The sequence below is a fragment of the Haliotis rubra genome, unplaced genomic scaffold, assembly GCF_003918875.1.
Source record: "Haliotis rubra isolate DU_JTF1 unplaced genomic scaffold, ASM391887v1 Scf1649, whole genome shotgun sequence".
Lineage (NCBI taxonomy): Eukaryota > Metazoa > Mollusca > Gastropoda > Lepetellida > Haliotidae > Haliotis > Haliotis rubra.
This window is the reverse complement of record NW_025765613.1, coordinates 96,593-115,401: the sequence shown is the minus strand read 5'-3', so window position 1 is coordinate 115,401 and position 18,809 is coordinate 96,593. Positions and strand designations below refer to the sequence as shown.

Below are 18,809 nucleotides of genomic sequence, written 5' to 3'. Positions count from 1 at the left end.
CGTGTGTGTTTTCTCTAATTATTGATAGGGTATATTGGCAGAAACATTTCATTGCAACATATTGCGGGGTAAAGTGTTGAACCGTGCCTGTTGTACATGCAAATTCTACAATATACATTATATTTCATTATATTTCGAAGTCAGTGCAGCCAATCAACGTAGCCGTAAAGGAAAATTTCCGCGTTTTCTCCTGTTTGTAAATCATTATCGAAGGGGAACATCAATTGTGAATTAATTCCCCTGTACACGTTATGTTAACTTATTAAGTGATAGCGAAACTTGTTAAAAAGTATTTCCACTATTCCGGAATACAATTGAAAATGTATGGGTTGAAATGCCTATACTAGTTAACCAATTATACCGCTTCCCTACGTTTAAGAGTTTGAGTGGCCAGATGAACCAAGGTACATGTTTATGCTGACCAAGAGTTCGAATCTCACAATCATCCTGACTGTTTAGGTTGTCAGCTTCACACCAGGCTCGTGGTCTTCGTGGTCATACACACATGGCGCTTGTCAAATAAAGCCTCACAAGCGTCCATTTGAGTATTTCCACTGACGATCTATTTGTCCTTCAAAATGTATTTTAGTTCAAAATGAATTATTGTTTGTACTAAGATAATGACCAAACATTTTTCTAGGTTCATATTCGAGACAATTTGAGGGTTAATAACCACGTACAAGGCCAGGCACGAGTGAATGCCATCCCTCTTCTCTTAGCTTATCCTCAACACATGCCTACAGACCCGTGGTGATCCGGGTTAGAATTGATCTTCAGCAACCCACGCTTGTGCAAGAGACGACTAACGGGATCGGGTGGTCAGGCTCGCCGACTTGACACACGTCATCGTATCCCTGGTGTGGCGTTAAACAACAAACAAATAATTTAATCTAAAGAAAAATTTGAAAAGTATTTCAGCGAGTCATCAATGTCGGACCAGTCCCGAAGTGATGCAATACGATAACACATAAACAGGAGTTTAGTGCTCACAAAGCTATGAACGTCACCGAACGCACGATAACAGATTTCTGGTACATCCAGGGGAGGCAACTCTACATCGCGATAAATGGCGCCTTTGATGCGTTGTACCTATGAGCTCATTGGATTCTTAAACTGTCTAAAATGTATGGAACTAATAAACCAACAAGCTGGAATTCCACAGAATCATTTATTCAATTCTTTGATTTTATTTTTTATTTGTTTTTGACTGGCATACTTACATTATTACATTAAAACAAAATTAACAATTGAACAAAATTTCCTTTGTTGAAAAACAAACCTTTTCGTATCGAACACTTACGCCAAGCCATTTACATCTAGGTCAATGGCTCTCTTGTGAACATAATTACTGTCAATACAATAGATTTAAGTCTCATTCTAATATGGCCATGGTGGACTTTTCAAGCTGGTAAATACATATGGTACAGAGCTGCTGTTGAAAGGGCAGTTCAAGTCACTCTTGTGGTCACCGTTTCTATTGACCGCAGTATTCCACGAGTTCCCGGGGGGAACACTGGTTCCAGCAGCACTCACAGATAAACCCCTGCGACCCCGTCCGCTTGGACAGGTAGGAGAGCGCAGACTTCTTGGACGTTCGGTACTTCACCAGCTCCTGGCCGGAATCAACATCTGTAAGAAACAATCAGGTTATATAGTGGGATAGGAAGTGGATAGGAAGGGGTAGATATGAAGGGGGATATACAGGGTAGATATGAAGGGGTAAATAGTGAAGGGTAGATATGAAGGGGGATATACAGGGTAGATATGAAGGGGGTATACAGGGCAGATATGAAGGGGGATATACAGGGTAGATACGAAGAGGGATATATAGGGTAGATACGAAGGGGCATATACAGCTGCAGATATGAAAATGGATATACAGGTGCGGATATGAAGGGGGATATACAGGGTAGATATGAAGGGGGATATACAGGGTGGATATGAAGGGAGAATATACAGGGTAGATACGAAAGGGAGTATACAGGGTAGATATGAAGCGGGGATAGACGGGGTAGATATACAATGGGGATATATACCTGTATATATATATATACCTCCCTATACCCCCTGTTGTATACCTGTATATATGTACATATATATACATATATACGTGTATATACACACACATATATATGTATATATATATATACACACATATATGTATATATATATGTGTGTGTGTGTATGTATGTGTGTGTGCATATATATACAACACTATCTCTTAAGCCCCCTGTCACACTTTTCTAATGCTTATGAGTTCCTTATAATACGATTTCAATACGCAGTCGTACGCTCAAAATTGCGACATTTTTCGATTACTTCGACATATGTGTGACGCATATCTGGCGTTTTAATAACAAATTCAGCGCATCCATTCCGTATGATTTGCGTAGCACTATTTTTCTTGCTGCACATAGCTGCATATGCAGTGCGCATGTCGAGCGTATTCCACACGCACCCAACTTATGCCGACCGCATGCCTGAACTTCCGATGAATGCCAGACGTATTCCGAGCGTATACCCGATTTATTAAAAAGGCGGCCACTTCCCGCTGTTTTCATTACCAGCGCAGATTCCATAGCGTGAACGTCAACCTTTTGTCATCATGTTCGCCTGGAGTCTAGAGGAGCCATTCATACCAAATCTGTTGTACCCTGGATGTTCGCCAAGTACGCTTGTGCGGTAAACAAACGGTACTTATTCCTGCAATACGTCGGCATTCGCTAGGAGTTCGTTCAGCGTGCGTTGTATCTTCACTGCAAGTATGCTATGTGTACGTCCAATATACGCGTATTACCGCGAACACGTAGCATATGCAAACACGTAGCATACGCGTACCGCGCTCTCCCGATGCGGACCGATGCGCTGCGTATCTTATGACCTGCTAACAGTGTACGCAGCATAGTTTTGTGCATGCCCAAAACTGTCAGGCGTACTGGGCCGTACTGTGCGCATGCCGGCGTACGTAAAACTTACACAAAACGATTGCTATGCACATGAAGTGCGTATTGTGCGTACAACTGCGTATGAAAGAAATGTCAGTGCGCAACTCATAAGGAATTAGGACACGCAGAAGTGTGACAGGGCCTTGAAACTCACATTCGTCACAAGATCATGTTAAACGACAAATTCGTAATGCTTTATTTCACTTATTTAAATATCCTTAGTCTCTTGGGTTAACATAATAGTAATCGAAATAAGTTTCTTTTAATTTCAAAATATTCTACTGAAAAGCCTTCATTCTTTAGTATATTCATAAGAATATAATGGTCAATATTATAATTGTTAATATTATAATGGTCAATATTATAATGATTAGTATTATCATGATTAATATTATAATGCTCAGTATAATAATTGTTAATAGTATAATTGTTAATATTATAATGGTAAATATTGTAATGATTAGTATTATCATGATTAATATTATAATGTTCAGTATTACAATTGTTAATATTATAATTGTTAATATTATAATTGTCAATATTATTATTATTATAATAATTATCATTATTATTATTATTATAATGGTTATATGGTCAATATTATTATTATTATTATAATGGTAAATATTATAATGGTCAATACTATAATGGTCAATATTATAATGGTTAATATTATAATGGTCAATATTATAATGGTAAATATTGTAATGATTAGTATTATCATGATTAATAATATAATGGTCAATATTATAATGGTTAAAATTATAATGGTCAATATTAAAATGGTAAATATTGTAATGATTAGTATTATCATGATTAATATTATAATGGTCAGTATTATAATTGATAATATTATAATTGTTAATATTATAATGGTCAATATTATTATGTTTTACAGATTAAAAATTGTATGCAGCAGAGAGGGTTCGGGTGATCCTGGCACAGTCAGGCTGGTAAGGCTCATCATCAGCTCAGGGCCCTTGCTCCCTCTACACGCAGCCCAGACAGCGAATGGGACTTCTCCCAGGAAACGCTGCCTAGTCGAACCCACCAAGATCTTTCCGGAGAATATGGAGGCTCCCCAACACTGCAGCCTTCTGCATTACCCAGAGTGTCAGAAGGGCTGTGCTCCCGGTGGAAAACCCGGGCACTCTCCTGATCTGCGCCAAGAGATCAGGAGGTACCAAACCAAGGGCACCGAGAACAATGGGGAGCCTGACGACAGTGTACTTGGGATGCAAGCGAGACATTTCAAAGGCGAGGTCCGCATATTTATCATGCTTTTCCTTAATCTTGCCAATCACATTGGTGTCAAAAGGGACAGAAAATTCAACGATATAAATAAATTCATTGGCTTTATCAAAAAGGACAAGATCAGGTTTGTTAGCTGGAATTCTTCTGAGGCTGTATATGGGCCTATTCCAGAGAAGTTTGAAAGCATCATTTTCCATGACGCCCTGGACATGTTCAGGGTCGTACCATGGACGGACCTCGGAGTCAAAGCCACAGGCATGGCGGAGACGGTAGTAAAAACAGCGAGCCATGCCATCATGTCGTTTAAGATATGCTGTTTGTGCCAAGGAAGGGCATCCACTGACAAGGTGTTGGACAGTCTCTGTAAATTCATTGCAAAGTCGACATTTCATGTTAATATTCTCTTTAAGAATCACATTTAGGCGATTACGAGTGGGAAGTGACTGGTCCTGAGCAGCAAAAAGGAAGCCCTCAGTTTCACATTTAAGACCAGCCGACTTCATCCAGGCGAAGGAGTCGGTGGGATTGCTATTCTGTTCCACACACTGCATGTACACACGATGCAATGGCTTCTCAGAAAGCTTCTCCACAAAAGACCGACTCTGGGCAGACTTGGTAAAGGACTTCACCTGGTTTACTCCCATCGCTGTACCGTCCAGCAGTACATTGCCTTCAACAAAGTCAACCTCAAATTTCAAATTCTGTCCAACAACCTTGGCACGCTTAAAATAGCTGTGGAATTCCTTGCTTTCATCATGAGTCTTCACATGCATCACCAGAGGATCATCCGATAAATAAATATGTGCAAAAGTACACAATAAAATTCTGTCATGAAGAGCCTCCACATTAATCAAACCCCGACCTCCAGAATTGATTGGCATGTATAAACGGTTAAGAGAGGAACGAGGGTGGTGGGCTCTGTTATCAGACATGATCCTTCTGGTCAGACGGTCAAGACTCTGGATGTCTTGTTTTGTCCAATCAACTACTCCAAAGGAATAGGAGAGGACTGGCACAGCAAAAGTATTGGTGGCTTTGACCTTGTTACGAGCATTTAGCTCTGAGCTCCAGATTTTCTTTAAACGAGATTTATACTCGGCCCGAAGTTTTTCTTGAATCTGGGCATTCTGGAGCTTGTCGCGAACTTGCATTCCAAGATAGGTGTAGGCCTGATCTTCCACAAGATGCTCAATAACTCCTCCCCCTTGTAACCTGACCGATCCATCATTAGTTACCTTGCCACGTTTCAAATGAAGAGTATTACATTTGTCGAGTCCAAATGTCATACCAATATCATTAGAAAAGGACTCGACAAGGAGAACCTGCTCTTTCAAATTGGAATCTCCTTTGGCAAGGAGTTCGATGTCATCCATGTAAAGGAGATGAGTAAGAGGTGTTGGGGATCTGTGCTGAGGAGGTCCGGGATGGTAACCCTCCTCTTTATTGAGCAGAAAGCTCAAAGGATTTAGAGAAAGACAAAAAAGCAAAGGACTAAAGGAATCCCCTGAAATATTCCCTTCTGATTGGAATAGATTCCGAAGTCTGCACCTGCCCTTGTGAGTACATCTCAAGTTGAGTTGACCAGCAACTCATTAAAGACTTGAGTAAATCAAGTAGTCGCTCAGGGAGGTCAATACAATGAAGAGACTTCAGAATCCATTCGTGAGGGACAGAGTCGTATGCTTTTTTGTAGTCAATCCAGCACATGGAGAGGTTGCGGTGATATGTTTTAGCCTCTTCCAAAATCATTTTCTGTACAAGAAGTTGATCCTTGCACCCCCAACATCCCTTTCTTGCCCCCTTCTGCTCTCTGTAAATTATATCATTGGAAGAGCAGTAAGATGACACGAGGTTTGTCAAACACCCTGTGAATATTTTGTATTGTGTATTCAAACATGTGATAGGGCGGAAGTTTTTGGGATCAGTCAAGTCTCCTTTCTTGGGGAGAAGTATTGTGCGACCTTTGCAGAACCATGGAGGAACATCACCTGTGTCCACGAGAGTATTGAAACAGTGTAGTAATGGTGTTTGGACACAGGGGAACAGTTTCCAATACCGGTTTCGAATGCCATCAGGCCCTGGAGCTGTATTAGATTTGGACTTTTTTATAACACTTTTCAGGCAATCTGGTGAGATGTAACAGACAAACGACCTAGTTACCTTCTCATGCATTGCATGATCATAATCACGGACCCATGGTGCCTCAAGGTTACAGTTGCCGGGTACAGACCACAACTGTTTCCAGAACCTTTCATTGGCATCCATGGGAGGCCGTTTGTCATGTTCACCATCACCTTTTGTTTTCAGTTGCCTGTAGAAGTGTTTTTTCATTATTTCTAAAAAGTTTATTTTGTTTGATGAATTTATTTTTCTTTTCCCATTTTTTCTTTCTTTCAGTCCAAACCTTTATTTTTGCCTTAAGGGAATCGACAATTTGGAGAAGTATCTTTTCTTTTGTTGTCTTGTATTGTAATTTTAATTTTCTCCAAATTGCCTTTTGCCGTTTTGACATTGGACTCCCTGATGATCTTAACTTCAGGCACAGTTCTATCCAGGAAACGTATTTTCTAGTTTCAGTTAGTTTTACTTGAAACCGGTTTTTCTTTGGTGTATTGTTCTTAGTGTTAGATGTTTTTTTTCTTTGGAAACTATGTGAATTTCCTCCAAGGTTCGAGCAGCAGCGTAGACACAACAATTAACTTCATGTAATGAACAGTCCTTTGAAAGTTTCATAGAAATAATATCATTTAATAAATTGATTTCATTTTTGGGAAAAGATTCATTTGTTTGTTTAATTGGCCTCCGATTTTCTAAAGGTATGCCAGATATTTCATCATAAATAGAATGAAACAAAATATACACAGGGTTTTCGGAAAGATCTGCAACTGAAGAAGAGGAAGAGTGAGGGTCCGAAATTTCGGGGCCAATTACCTCTTTGTCGGAGGAGTTTCCATCAGCAAGAGGAAAGAGGTTGACACGGACGTCCATTCGAAGTTTTGGGTCTGCTGCCACTTGAGCATTCTGTTCATGCAAAGGTTCCTGACGGGCACCAGTTGTGGGTTGAACTGGCTCACGGGGCAAGAGATTTTTTAAGCCGCCGGAATTGGTCGCGGAGATTTTGCTCCGTCAGGTAAGCATACATGGGCATGGCATTGTCCCAATGCAGCTTCAGCGACTTGCCATTGATTCGTGGATTTTCAGGCCATCCTGTCGCTCTCGCACACTCAAGTAGTGTGGTTTTAAGGTGGTTTGACCAAGATATTCTTGGTCGGGTTCTGTGCCTTCCCCTGGGGCAAGTCCCATCTCCAGTATGGTTGGTGTCACTACCGGAGGAAGGCTGACTGGGCTGCGGAAGTGAATTTAAACTTTCCTTTTGGCTGTCTGTAACCCAGTGAAAAACCAGCTTCGGGGGGTCAGCCCTAACTGGGTGATGCACGTTTGGTTCAGGGAATATAATTCCCCTATCTAGGCCCACCACGGAGAGGCGTACATCATCAGGCCCTCAATATTATAATGATCAGTATTATAATTGTTAATATTATAATTGTTAATATTACAATGGTCAATATTATTATTATTATTATTATAATTATTATTATTATTATTTTTATTATTATAATGGTTATATGGTCAATATTAATATTATTATTATAATGGTCAATATTATAATGGTAAATATTGTAATGATTAGTATTATCATGATAAATATTATAATGATCAGTATTATAATTGTTAATATTATAATTGTTAATATTACAATGGTCAATATTATTATTATTATTATTATTATTTTTATTATTTTTATTATAATGGTTTTATGGTCAATATTAATATTATTATTATAATGGTCAATATTATAATGGTTAATATTATAATGGTCAATATTATAATGGTCAATATTATAATGGTTAATATTTTAATGGTCAATATTATAATGGTTAATATTATAATGGTCAGTATTATAATGGTTAATATTATAATGGTTAATATTATAATGGTCAATATTATAATGGTCAATATCATAATGGTTAATATTACAGTGGTTAATATTATAATGGCCAATAATATAATGGTAAATATTATAATGGTAAATATTATAATGGTCAGTATTATAATGGTCAATATTATAATGGTTAATATTATAATGGTTAATAATGTAATGGTCAATATTATAATGATTAATATTATGATGGTCAATATTTAATGGTCAATATCATAATGGTTAATATTATAATGGTCAATATTATAATGGTCAATATTGTAATGATTAGTATTATCATGATTAATATTATAATGGTCAGTATTATAATTGTTAATATTGTAATTGTTAATATTATAATGGTCAATATTATTATTATTATTATTATTATTATTATTATTATTATTATTATGGTGACATGGTCAATATTATTATTATTATTATTATTATAATGGTCAATATTATAATGGTTAATATTATAATGGTCAATATTATAATGGTAAATATTGTAATGATTAGTATTATCATTATAAATATTATAATGATCAGTATTATAATTGTTAATATTATAATTGTTAATATTACAATGGTCAATATTATTATTATTATTATTATAATTATTATTATTATTATTATTATTATTTTTATTTTTATAATGGTTATATGGTCAATATTAATATTATTATTATAATGGTCAATATTATAATGGTTAATATTATGATGGCCAATATTATAATGGTAAATATTGTAATGATTAGTATTATCATGATAAATATTATAATGATCAGTATTATAATTGTCAATATTATAATTGTTAATATTACAATGGTCTATATTATTATTATTATTATTATTATTTTTATTATTTTTATTATTTTTATTATAATGGTTTTATGGTCAATATTAATATTATTATTATAATGGTCAATATTATAATGGTTAATATTATAATGGTCAATATTATAATGGTCAATATTATAATGGTTAATATTTTAATGGTCAATATTATAATGGTTAATATTATAATGGTCAGTATTATAATGGTTAATATTATAATGGTTAATATTATAATGGTCAATATTATAATGGTCAATATTATAATGGTTAATATTATAGTGGTTAATATTATAATGGCCAATAATATAGTGGTAAATATTATAATGGTAAATATTATAATGGTCAGTATTATAATGGTCAATATTATAATGGTTAATATTATAATGGTTAATATTATGTAATGGTCAATATTATAATGATTAATATTATGATGGTCAATATTTAATGGTCAATATCATAATGGTTAATATTATAATGGTTAATATTATAATGGTCAATATTATAATGGTCAATATTGTAATGATTAGTATTATCATGATTAATATTATAATGGTCAGTATTATAATTGTTAATATTGTAATTGTTAATATTATAATGGTCAATATTATAATGGTCAATATTATTATTATTATTATTATTATTATTATTATTATTATTATTATTATTGTGACATGGTCAATATTATTATTATTATTATTATAATGGTCAATATTATAATGGTTAATATTATAATGGTCAATATTATAATGGTCAATATTATAATGGTCAATATTATAATGGTTAATATTTTCATGGTTAATATTTTAACGGTCAATATTATAATGGTCAATATTATAATGGTTAATATTATAATGGTCAATATTATAATTGTTAATATTATAATGGTTAATATTATAATGGTTATTCTAAGATGCCTAGCGGTTAGAACAATCGAAAAAAAAATACATAATCAGACAATAAAGGTTTAGTTTTTTGATGACGTAACCATTGAATGACGTTATCCCGTCACTGCGCCATTCTAGTGTGCCCCCTCGTAATCGAACCATTTTACATTACGTCACAATGTAAGCGACGTCACGATGCATGTCAGTTGTCATCGCCTCGTACGGCCTCCTACAGTAAACTACACCGTTGCATCCAGTTTCTTGGTTTGCTGTTGCTTCACGCAGCTAACATCACTGGTGGAAACATTACGTTTATGTTTTACGACGGTTAAAATGTGTCATTTCGACTCACAAGTTTTCAGCGACAAGGTAACGTTCGTAATGTGTACATTCCCACAATGCAATTGTGGAATGTCGCTTGACTACTCAACTTCCTCTGGATGTACTGATCTAAACTTACGCTGGTTGTAGAAATGCAATGTACATATTGCCCCATATGGTTTATGTTAATGACAGATGTAATTAAAATAATTCAAAGAAGATATTTAATCCGAACGTAAACCGTCATCAAACTGTTATCATTTGTTTTTTTCTGGTAACGTTCGTCTTAACGTAGGGGGCAGACACATCAATAGAACAGCGCGCCAGTTAGCCCTGTGCGAGGATTCTTAATTTAGGTCACCGACACCGTCGTTTGTTTTCTGCCTTAAATTAATCGTAATTATCTTTAGAAAGTATTAAATTTGGCATCTTAGAAAAGAAATACAGTTCGCCCTACCACCATGTATAGTGTAATAAAACACACTTTCGCCCTGAACTATTATAACGTTAAAGCACTCGGACGCAAGCGTCCTCGTGCTTTAACTATAATAGTTCAGGGCAAAAGTGTGTTTTATTACACTATACATGGTGGTAGAGCGAAGTGTACTTCTTAAATATTATAATGGTTAATATTATAATGGTCAATATTTTAATGGTCAATATTATAATGGTCAATATTATAGTGGTTAATATTATCATGGTTAATATTATAATGGTTAATATTTGAATGGTCAATATTATAATAGTCAATATTATAATGGTTAATATTATAATGGTTAATATTATAATGGTTAATATTATAATGGTTAATATTTTAATGGTCAATGTTATAATGGTCAATATTATAATGGTTAATATTATAATGGTCAATATTATAATGGTTAATATTATAATGGTCAATATTATAATGGTTAATATTATCATGGTTAATCCGAAGACCAAAGCTTACCAACGGAACGCGCGTTTCTCGGGAACAGACGGCAGATCCTTCTCATCGTTTCAGGGACATTGTCACAGATGCCCCTGGGATGGGGGGTCCGGTCCTGGAGGAAACAGGTGCGTGTAGTTCCAGCATATACTGGGCGTGCACCAAACATCAGACCAAGCAGCAGGCAGATGGACCACAGATGGACACGGAGCATCATAGCTGCAGAAATATAAACCATTGATTGGGATTATTGTTGTCATAAGCGGATCAAAACCATTTTTGTGTACAATATCTTGACACATCGATGAATAACTCATCACATTTTCAAGGCATTACGTGAATGTTTGCTGTCCATTCAGACTCTTGACTTCAGTATCTAGAGTGACCACCACTAGCGGCCATAACTGCAGCACAGCGTCTATGCATGGAGTCCACCAAAAGATTGATGAAGGCCATTGGCACCTGGAACCACACCGAGAAAGGCCTGGCGCAATAAATCGGCTGTGTTCGGCCTTGGTATGACATTATTCAGTCTCCTCTGAATGCTGGCGTGCTGTTTCGGATGCCTGCATGAAGGGATTCTGTACATGCTGTCGCACAACATGGCGGTCTTGTCGTCTTGTGGTCACCCTTGGTCTGCCAGTACGGGGCGATCATTTGTGCTGTTGGTGACCCGGAAACGTTGCTGCAGCCTGTAGATGGTCCGAACGTTGACCTGGATGTGATTGGCAAAGGCTTGTGCAGTGTGGCAAGCTTCAAGTCTTCCTAGCGCCTGGCTCCTCTGAGCTGTCGTGAGTCGCGGCATCCTGCTGACGTTGTAATATGAATGTTTCAACCAGGTTTGGGGGTGCATTTTATAGGGCTGGTCCTTGTGAACAGCACGTGCAGCATGAGTTGCATGAAAAACATGGAGAACACCGTACCATCTCCGAGATAATGTTGCGTTTTTGAGACCATTTCCTGGGTTCAATTCTGAGTTTGGGAAGGAATGTCTTTGCTCAGGTAACGTTGGAGATGTTGTCAAAAATATACAATCAAAACATAAAATGTATTTACAGTTATCCGTTTCTGGGAAGGAAAATTCCAAACTGACGTTTCTTTTGTTGCTTAGTATATGTGTGAAAACGATAAAACAATCAGACTATGCATAAGGACCGACGTCATTCGACAAAAATAATCTCGAATACTTAAATCGGTTAAGGAAGAAAGTGATCGTTTAAGATATCTTGAAAAATGTACATTTTGATAACAAAAAGTACATGACCAAAAGAACTGTGTTTCGTGAATAATTGTTAATAGAGCTAGATAGAGGCAAACACGGTGAGAGATTCAAATACACACATGGCACTTGTTTAAATAACTCCTCACAAGCGCCCATTTGAGTATTTCCACTGACGATCTATTTGTCCTTCCATATTTATTTTAGTTTAATATCAATTATGATATCTACTAAGATGATGACCAAACATTATTCTAGGTTCATATTCGATACAATGTGAGTGTTAATAACCATGTACAAGGCCAGACACGAGGAAGGATGCAGTTCATTGTACAAGGTCAGATACAAGGTCGGATACAAGCAATGCACAGGGCAAAATACAAGCAATGAACTAGGTCAGATACAGACAATGTACAAGGCCAGATACAAGAAATGTACAAGGCCAGATACAAGCAATGTACAAGGCCCCACTCAAGCAATGTACAAGGTAGGATGCAGGTATTCAGGGGCGGATACAGATTTTTGAGAAAGGGGAAGGGGAGAGGGAGACACTCTTAAGAAACGGGGGGTGCACACTTCATTTTCACGGGGGGTGCACTCTTCATTTTCACGTGAGTTTCACTAGTAATGTAATGTACTTTCAGGACAAAAGGTGGAGGGTGTGTGTGTGCAATGTACAAGGCCACATATAGTCCAGACACACGACCAAACACAAGGCCAGATTCAGTGGGTGGTACCGTGTGATCGAATCACCAAGGCAATTACTGTCAAAAGCATCATGGCGGATCATCGACGAAATCCTACAACAGCAATAGTTGACATGCAATAGCAATAGTTGACATGCAATAAGAATAATTGACATGCAATAGCAATAGTTGACATGCAACAGCAATAGTAGACATGCAATAGTAATAGTTGCCATGCAATAGCAATAGTTGCCATGCAATAACAATAGTTGACATACAATAGCAATAGTTGACATGCAATAGCAATAGTTACCATGCAATAACAATAGTTGACATGCAATAAGAATAGTTGACATGCAATAGCAATAATTGACATGCAACAGCAATAGTTGACATGCAATAGTAATAGTTGACATGCAATAGCAATAGTTGCCATGCAATAACAATAGTTGACATACAATAGCAATAGTTGCCATGCAATAGCAATAGTTACCATGCAATAACAATAGTTGACATGCAATAACAATAGTTGACATGCAATAGCAATAGTTGACATGCAAAAGTCAAGCAATAGCAATAGTTGACATGCAATAGCAACAGTTGTCATGCAATAGTAATAGTAACCATGCAATAACAATAGTTGCCATGCAATAGCAATAGCTGACATGCAATAGTCAAGCAATAGCAATAGTTGACATGCAATAGCAATAGTTACCATGCAATAACAATAGTTCACATGCAATAACAATAGCTGACATGCAATAGCAATAGTTGACATGCAATAGTCAAGCAATAGCAATAGTTGACATGCAATAGCAATAGTTGACATGCAATAGCAATAGTTGATATGCAATAGCAATAGTTGCCATGCAATAGTCAAGCAATAGCAATAGTTGACATGCAATAGCAATAGTTGATATGCAATAGCAATAGTTGACATGCAATAGTCAAGCAATAGCAACAGTTTCCATGCAATAGCAATAGTTGATATGCAATAGCAATATTTGACATGCAATAGTCAAGCAATAGGAACAGTTGAGATGCAATAGCAATAGTTGACATGCAATAGCAATAGTTGACATGCAATAGTCAAGCAATAGCAATAGTTGACATGCAATAGCAATAGTTGATATGCAATAGCAATAGTTGACATGCAATAGCAGTAGTTGCCATGCAATAGCAATGGTTGCCATGCAATAGCAATGGTTGCCATGCAATAGCAATAGGTTCCATGCAATAGCAATAGTTGACATGGAATAGCAATAGTTACCATGCAGTAACAATAGTTGCCATGCAATAGCAATAGTTACCATGCAATAACAATAGTTGACATACAATAGCAATAGTTGACATACAATAGCAATAGTTGCCATGCAATAGATATAGTTGCCATGCAATAGCAATAGTTGACATGCTATTGACCCCTTGTACATCCAACGGAAAATGTGTGTCAGCCTCGGAGGCGTGTCAACATATTGTAATAATGTTCATATGTGTTAAACCATTGCAACATTTAAACAATTATGGCAGTAACATCGCCGTAGTGGTTTAACTACTTCATAGTTGACCAGGCAATACTGAAGCCATAACGTTTCAACTGTTTCATCGCTGGAACATCTTAGGCGTACTTTATGAATGGTGGTGTTAATTATCGCAGTACGAGAATTACTTGGCCACTATTTATACTTGAATACGTGACACGTGTTTATGGATATCAACTTCTTTTTCATCTTTATACGACGTTTCAGGGTTAATTCTTGCTCAGGTGAATGAGACATCATGACACCAGTGATCAACAGCGTGACCATCAATCTACGCAATTGCATCGCCATCGCAGAGGATGCTGTCATCATTTTAAACCTCGCATAAAGAATAAAAAGAAGTTGATGTCCATACAAACGTGTCATATATTCATGTTCGGCCAATTTCTACATGCCTTTCAAGAACTTTAATATTCAAACTGATGGTTGAACTCACATCGAGGTGTAAGAACAGTTTGAGTATCTCAAAACAACGACTGGCACTGTTTTCAACGTTCTTACTTGACACCGCGTGATGATTTCGGGTAATAATTGTCCCCAAGAAAACTGCTTGAACTTAGTGTCAACTAACCTAATGATGTTGGGATGCAGACATTGCCCCCGTTACACGAAAGGCGTTCAGCCTTCCAATCACTTGTCTGTCTGGTCCACATTCGTGTATTTTGTTTCTTCGTTATTTAACGCTGCACTCAGCAATATTCCAGCTATATGGCGGTGGTTTGTAAATAATCGAGTCTGGACCAGACAATCCAGTGATCAACAGCATGAGCATCGATCTATGCAATTGGAATACGATGACATGTGTCGACCAAGTCAGCAAGCCTGACCACCCGATCCCGTTAGTCGCCTCTTACGACAAGCATGGGTTACTAAAGACCAATTCTAACCCTGATCTTCACGGGTCACATTCGAGTATTTACGTCAGTGTGTCGAATATACGGTTGTCTCGAAGTAAAAGCTTGGTACTTACCTTTTTCTAAGTCTTTGGGGGTTATGTCGAACTTCGGGTAACTCGAAGTATTTACGTAGGTTCGTTATTCTTCGAAACAAAAGTGTTCGTAGTTGGAAAAATGATCACTACGGCGTTAAACAACATGCATTCACTCACTGGCACTTGCCTGGCACTTACCTGGCGATTTCTTGGGATTGCCTGTGTGAATTGTTACTTGTATAAGGAGAATGCTTTTATATGTTTCTTGTGACAAGCTTCCTCAATGAAGAAGCCTTACTTCAACTCCCGATGATAATTATACAAGGAAACAATAGGACATTCTAAAGGACTTTCAGTGGGAGTGACGGGAACGCACCCAACAACATGAAGACGGATTATCTTGTTTTGAAACGATGTTTATTTAAAGAGATGAAAACCTCTAGAATAAACGTTATTGCATGAATGAAGCGCTAATGTATGGCTTCTCGTGTTTGTTTTGCGAAATAATACATGGAAAATATGGCATGTTTCGTGTGTGTAATATCACCATTATTTTGGCGGCAGAATGACGACAATTAGAGGACTTGAGAGGACGAAGGGCGGAAATAAACACCCCATCTGCCATACTTTCAATTTAATATCGTCATTTGGAAACAAACATGTATGATGTGTTTATCTCAGGGTGACTAGTTTGATCATTGTACTTACTGTCATAGTCTGAAGAACCATACAACACTATTGCCACACCACTGTACAATAGTCTCTTGAAACGCAAATGTAATGGTAAAACACTATTGATATACCACTGTACACTTGTCTCAGCGCGAACGTAATAGTAAAACACTATTGCCATACCACTTTACAATAGTCTCTTGAAACGCAAAGGTAATGGTAAAACACTATTGCCATACCATTTTTTATAATAGTCTCAACGCTATAGTAAAATACAATTGTCATACCATTTTACAATAGTCACAATTCAAATATAATTGTAAAACACTATTGTCAAACCACTGTACACTAGTCTCAACGTAACAGTAAGACACTATTGCCATACCAGTTTACAATAGTCTCCGCATATCGTAATAGTAAAACACTATTGTCATACCACTGTACACTAGTCTCAACGTAATAGTAAAACACTATTGTCATACCACTGTACCCTAGTCTCAACGTAATAGTAAAACACTATTGCCATACCAGTTTACAATAGTCTCCGCATATCGTAATAGTAAAACACTATTGTCATACCAATACACATTCCTTTCCGCGCTTGAGTAATAATACAATACTATTGTCGTCCACTGAACACTAATTTCTGTGCAAGTGTAAATGAAAAATATTTTAATATAAACCAAACATGGTACAACCGTAGCAAAGTCGCTTGTAAATAATATCAGGCTGAGCAAACAATGCATTTGTCTGTTACATGAGAACCATCAATGTGCTCGGCATAGGACGACATCAGCCACATGACACGCTGGGAGAAGGCGTCTCTCTCATTAGTTGAGACAGTTTCCACAGGGTGTATATAACACCGAAAAGTAGATGAATGAATCATGAAGATTAATGGTGAGTGAGTGAGTTTAGTTGTACGCCGCACTCAGCAATATTCCAGCTACTGTATATGGCGGCAGTTTGTAAATAATCGAGTCTGGACTAAACAATCCAGTGATCAACAGCATGAGCATCGATCTACGCCATTTGGATACGATGACATGTGTCAACTAAGTCAGCCAGCCTGACCACACGGTCCCTTTAGTCACCTCTTACGACAAGCATGAGTTACTGAAGATCAACTCTAACCTGGATCTTCACGGGTCAGATTAGTGATGACAAATTGAGTGCAGCTTTGTGGAAGCGAAAATCCAAAGGTCAGGCAGATCTCAGTTATTTACAATTTTCACGAAACCTATGAGCACAGATGAAATTATGTATGATGAAATGTCGTATAGCTGAGTTGAGTTGGGCTTTACGTCACATCTCAACTCATTCGCCTGATGAAGGAACAAAAATTAGCTCTGAAACGTTGTATAAATACTAAAAAGTAGTTGTTATCCACAAAAGAGAGAATTAAAGGAAGTTGTTATCTATAAAACGTGTGGTGTATTCATGTTCGTCCAACTTCCAAATGCCCTTCAAGAACCAAAATTCACAGGCAATATAAAACAAAAACAGTGAACATTGCAGTGAAGACAGATGGTAATATTCACATCACAGCAACAGTGGTCATCTGTCCACAATAGGGCAAGGCTGAGTATCCTGGGTAAGAGTGATCACCACACAATAGCTGGTCAACTTGTAACTTGAGATGTTATGTGAGATGAGAGGAAACAGTGACTCTAGTTATGTACTCCGTGGACCATTCTCCAACTCCCTGGGTCTGAATATTGAGTAAACGCCCTTAGGTTGTAGTAACCTGTAATAAATTCCAGAACGCTGTCTACATATACCACAATTCTAAATATAACACACCACTGCCCTACTGACTATCAACATGTACAGTTCTTATTTGAAAACGATATAAAAACCTGTATCGAAACGTCGTGCTCTAGAATAAGAGAAGTTGTCATCCATATATATACTTGTTCTATCAACCATAAAATGTGTTGTTTTAAGCGGTCTATCTTTTGGGAGGTCTGTCTTATTGACGCTGAAACTGGTGGCGCGAGATGTGGAATGACAGAGGTTTAGTTAATGGAAATAAGATGCGGACCTATAGAATGTTTAAATCTAGCCCAATTGCTGAAATTTATCTTTATCAGGTATCAAATCGTCAGCACCGAAGTATGTGAGCGAAGTTAAGATGTGGAACGCTACCCTTGGAAGTAGAGCTCGGCAGATTCCACCGCCCACCTTCCCCGTTGCAAGATCGTATATGTAAAATGTGTAATTCAAATGTTGTAGAAAACGAAATTCATTTTCTTGGAGAATGCTGTCTATATAATGATATCCGTTCAAGGCTTTGAAAGCAAGCTACAGATTTGGACAGTGTCTTTCCTTTACTTAGCCCCACCGATAAAATAATATACCTTCTGAAAAATAATAAGCTTTGTAAATCGTTAGCCGCTACTGTAAGTAAAATGTCGTATATCATTATACCTTGTGAATGAACAAAACTTTTGGTATCATTTCAATCTAATTTTATCATATCATATTTTAAGTTTGTGTTTAAGTGCATATGTACGGTAGAAGGAGTATGTAGGTGAGGATCGTTATGATGAAGCGGAACTCTGTGTGTGTGTGTGTGTGTGTGTGTGTGTGTGTGTACTTCGCTTAGAGGG

General features: G+C 36.9%; 1 protein-coding gene across 1 annotated transcript; it reads right to left on the bottom strand.

The window, feature by feature from the left end:
- Positions 1–1,423: 1,423 nt before the first annotated feature.
- LOC124271957 (molluscan insulin-related peptide 3-like) lies at positions 1,424–11,364 on the bottom strand. Its single transcript, XM_046707128.1, has 2 exons — positions 11,170–11,364; positions 1,424–1,629 (listed from the first exon to the last, which is right to left on the bottom strand). The coding sequence occupies exons 1-2, from the start codon at positions 11,360–11,362 to the stop codon at positions 1,475–1,477; spliced, it is 348 nt and encodes a 115-aa protein (XP_046563084.1). The 5' UTR covers positions 11,363–11,364; the 3' UTR covers positions 1,424–1,474.
- Positions 11,365–18,809: the final 7,445 nt, after the last annotated feature.

Excerpts from the sequence above, each read along its gene's own strand:
- LOC124271957 (XM_046707128.1), bottom strand. The coding sequence starts at position 11,362 with ATGCTCCGTGTCCATCTGTGGTCCATCTGCCTGCTGCTTGGTCTGATG. Across the intron at positions 1,630-11,169 it reads GAGAAACGCGCGTTCCGTTG|ATGTTGATTCCGGCCAGGAG; the intron begins GTAAGCTTTGGT and ends TGTTTCTTACAG.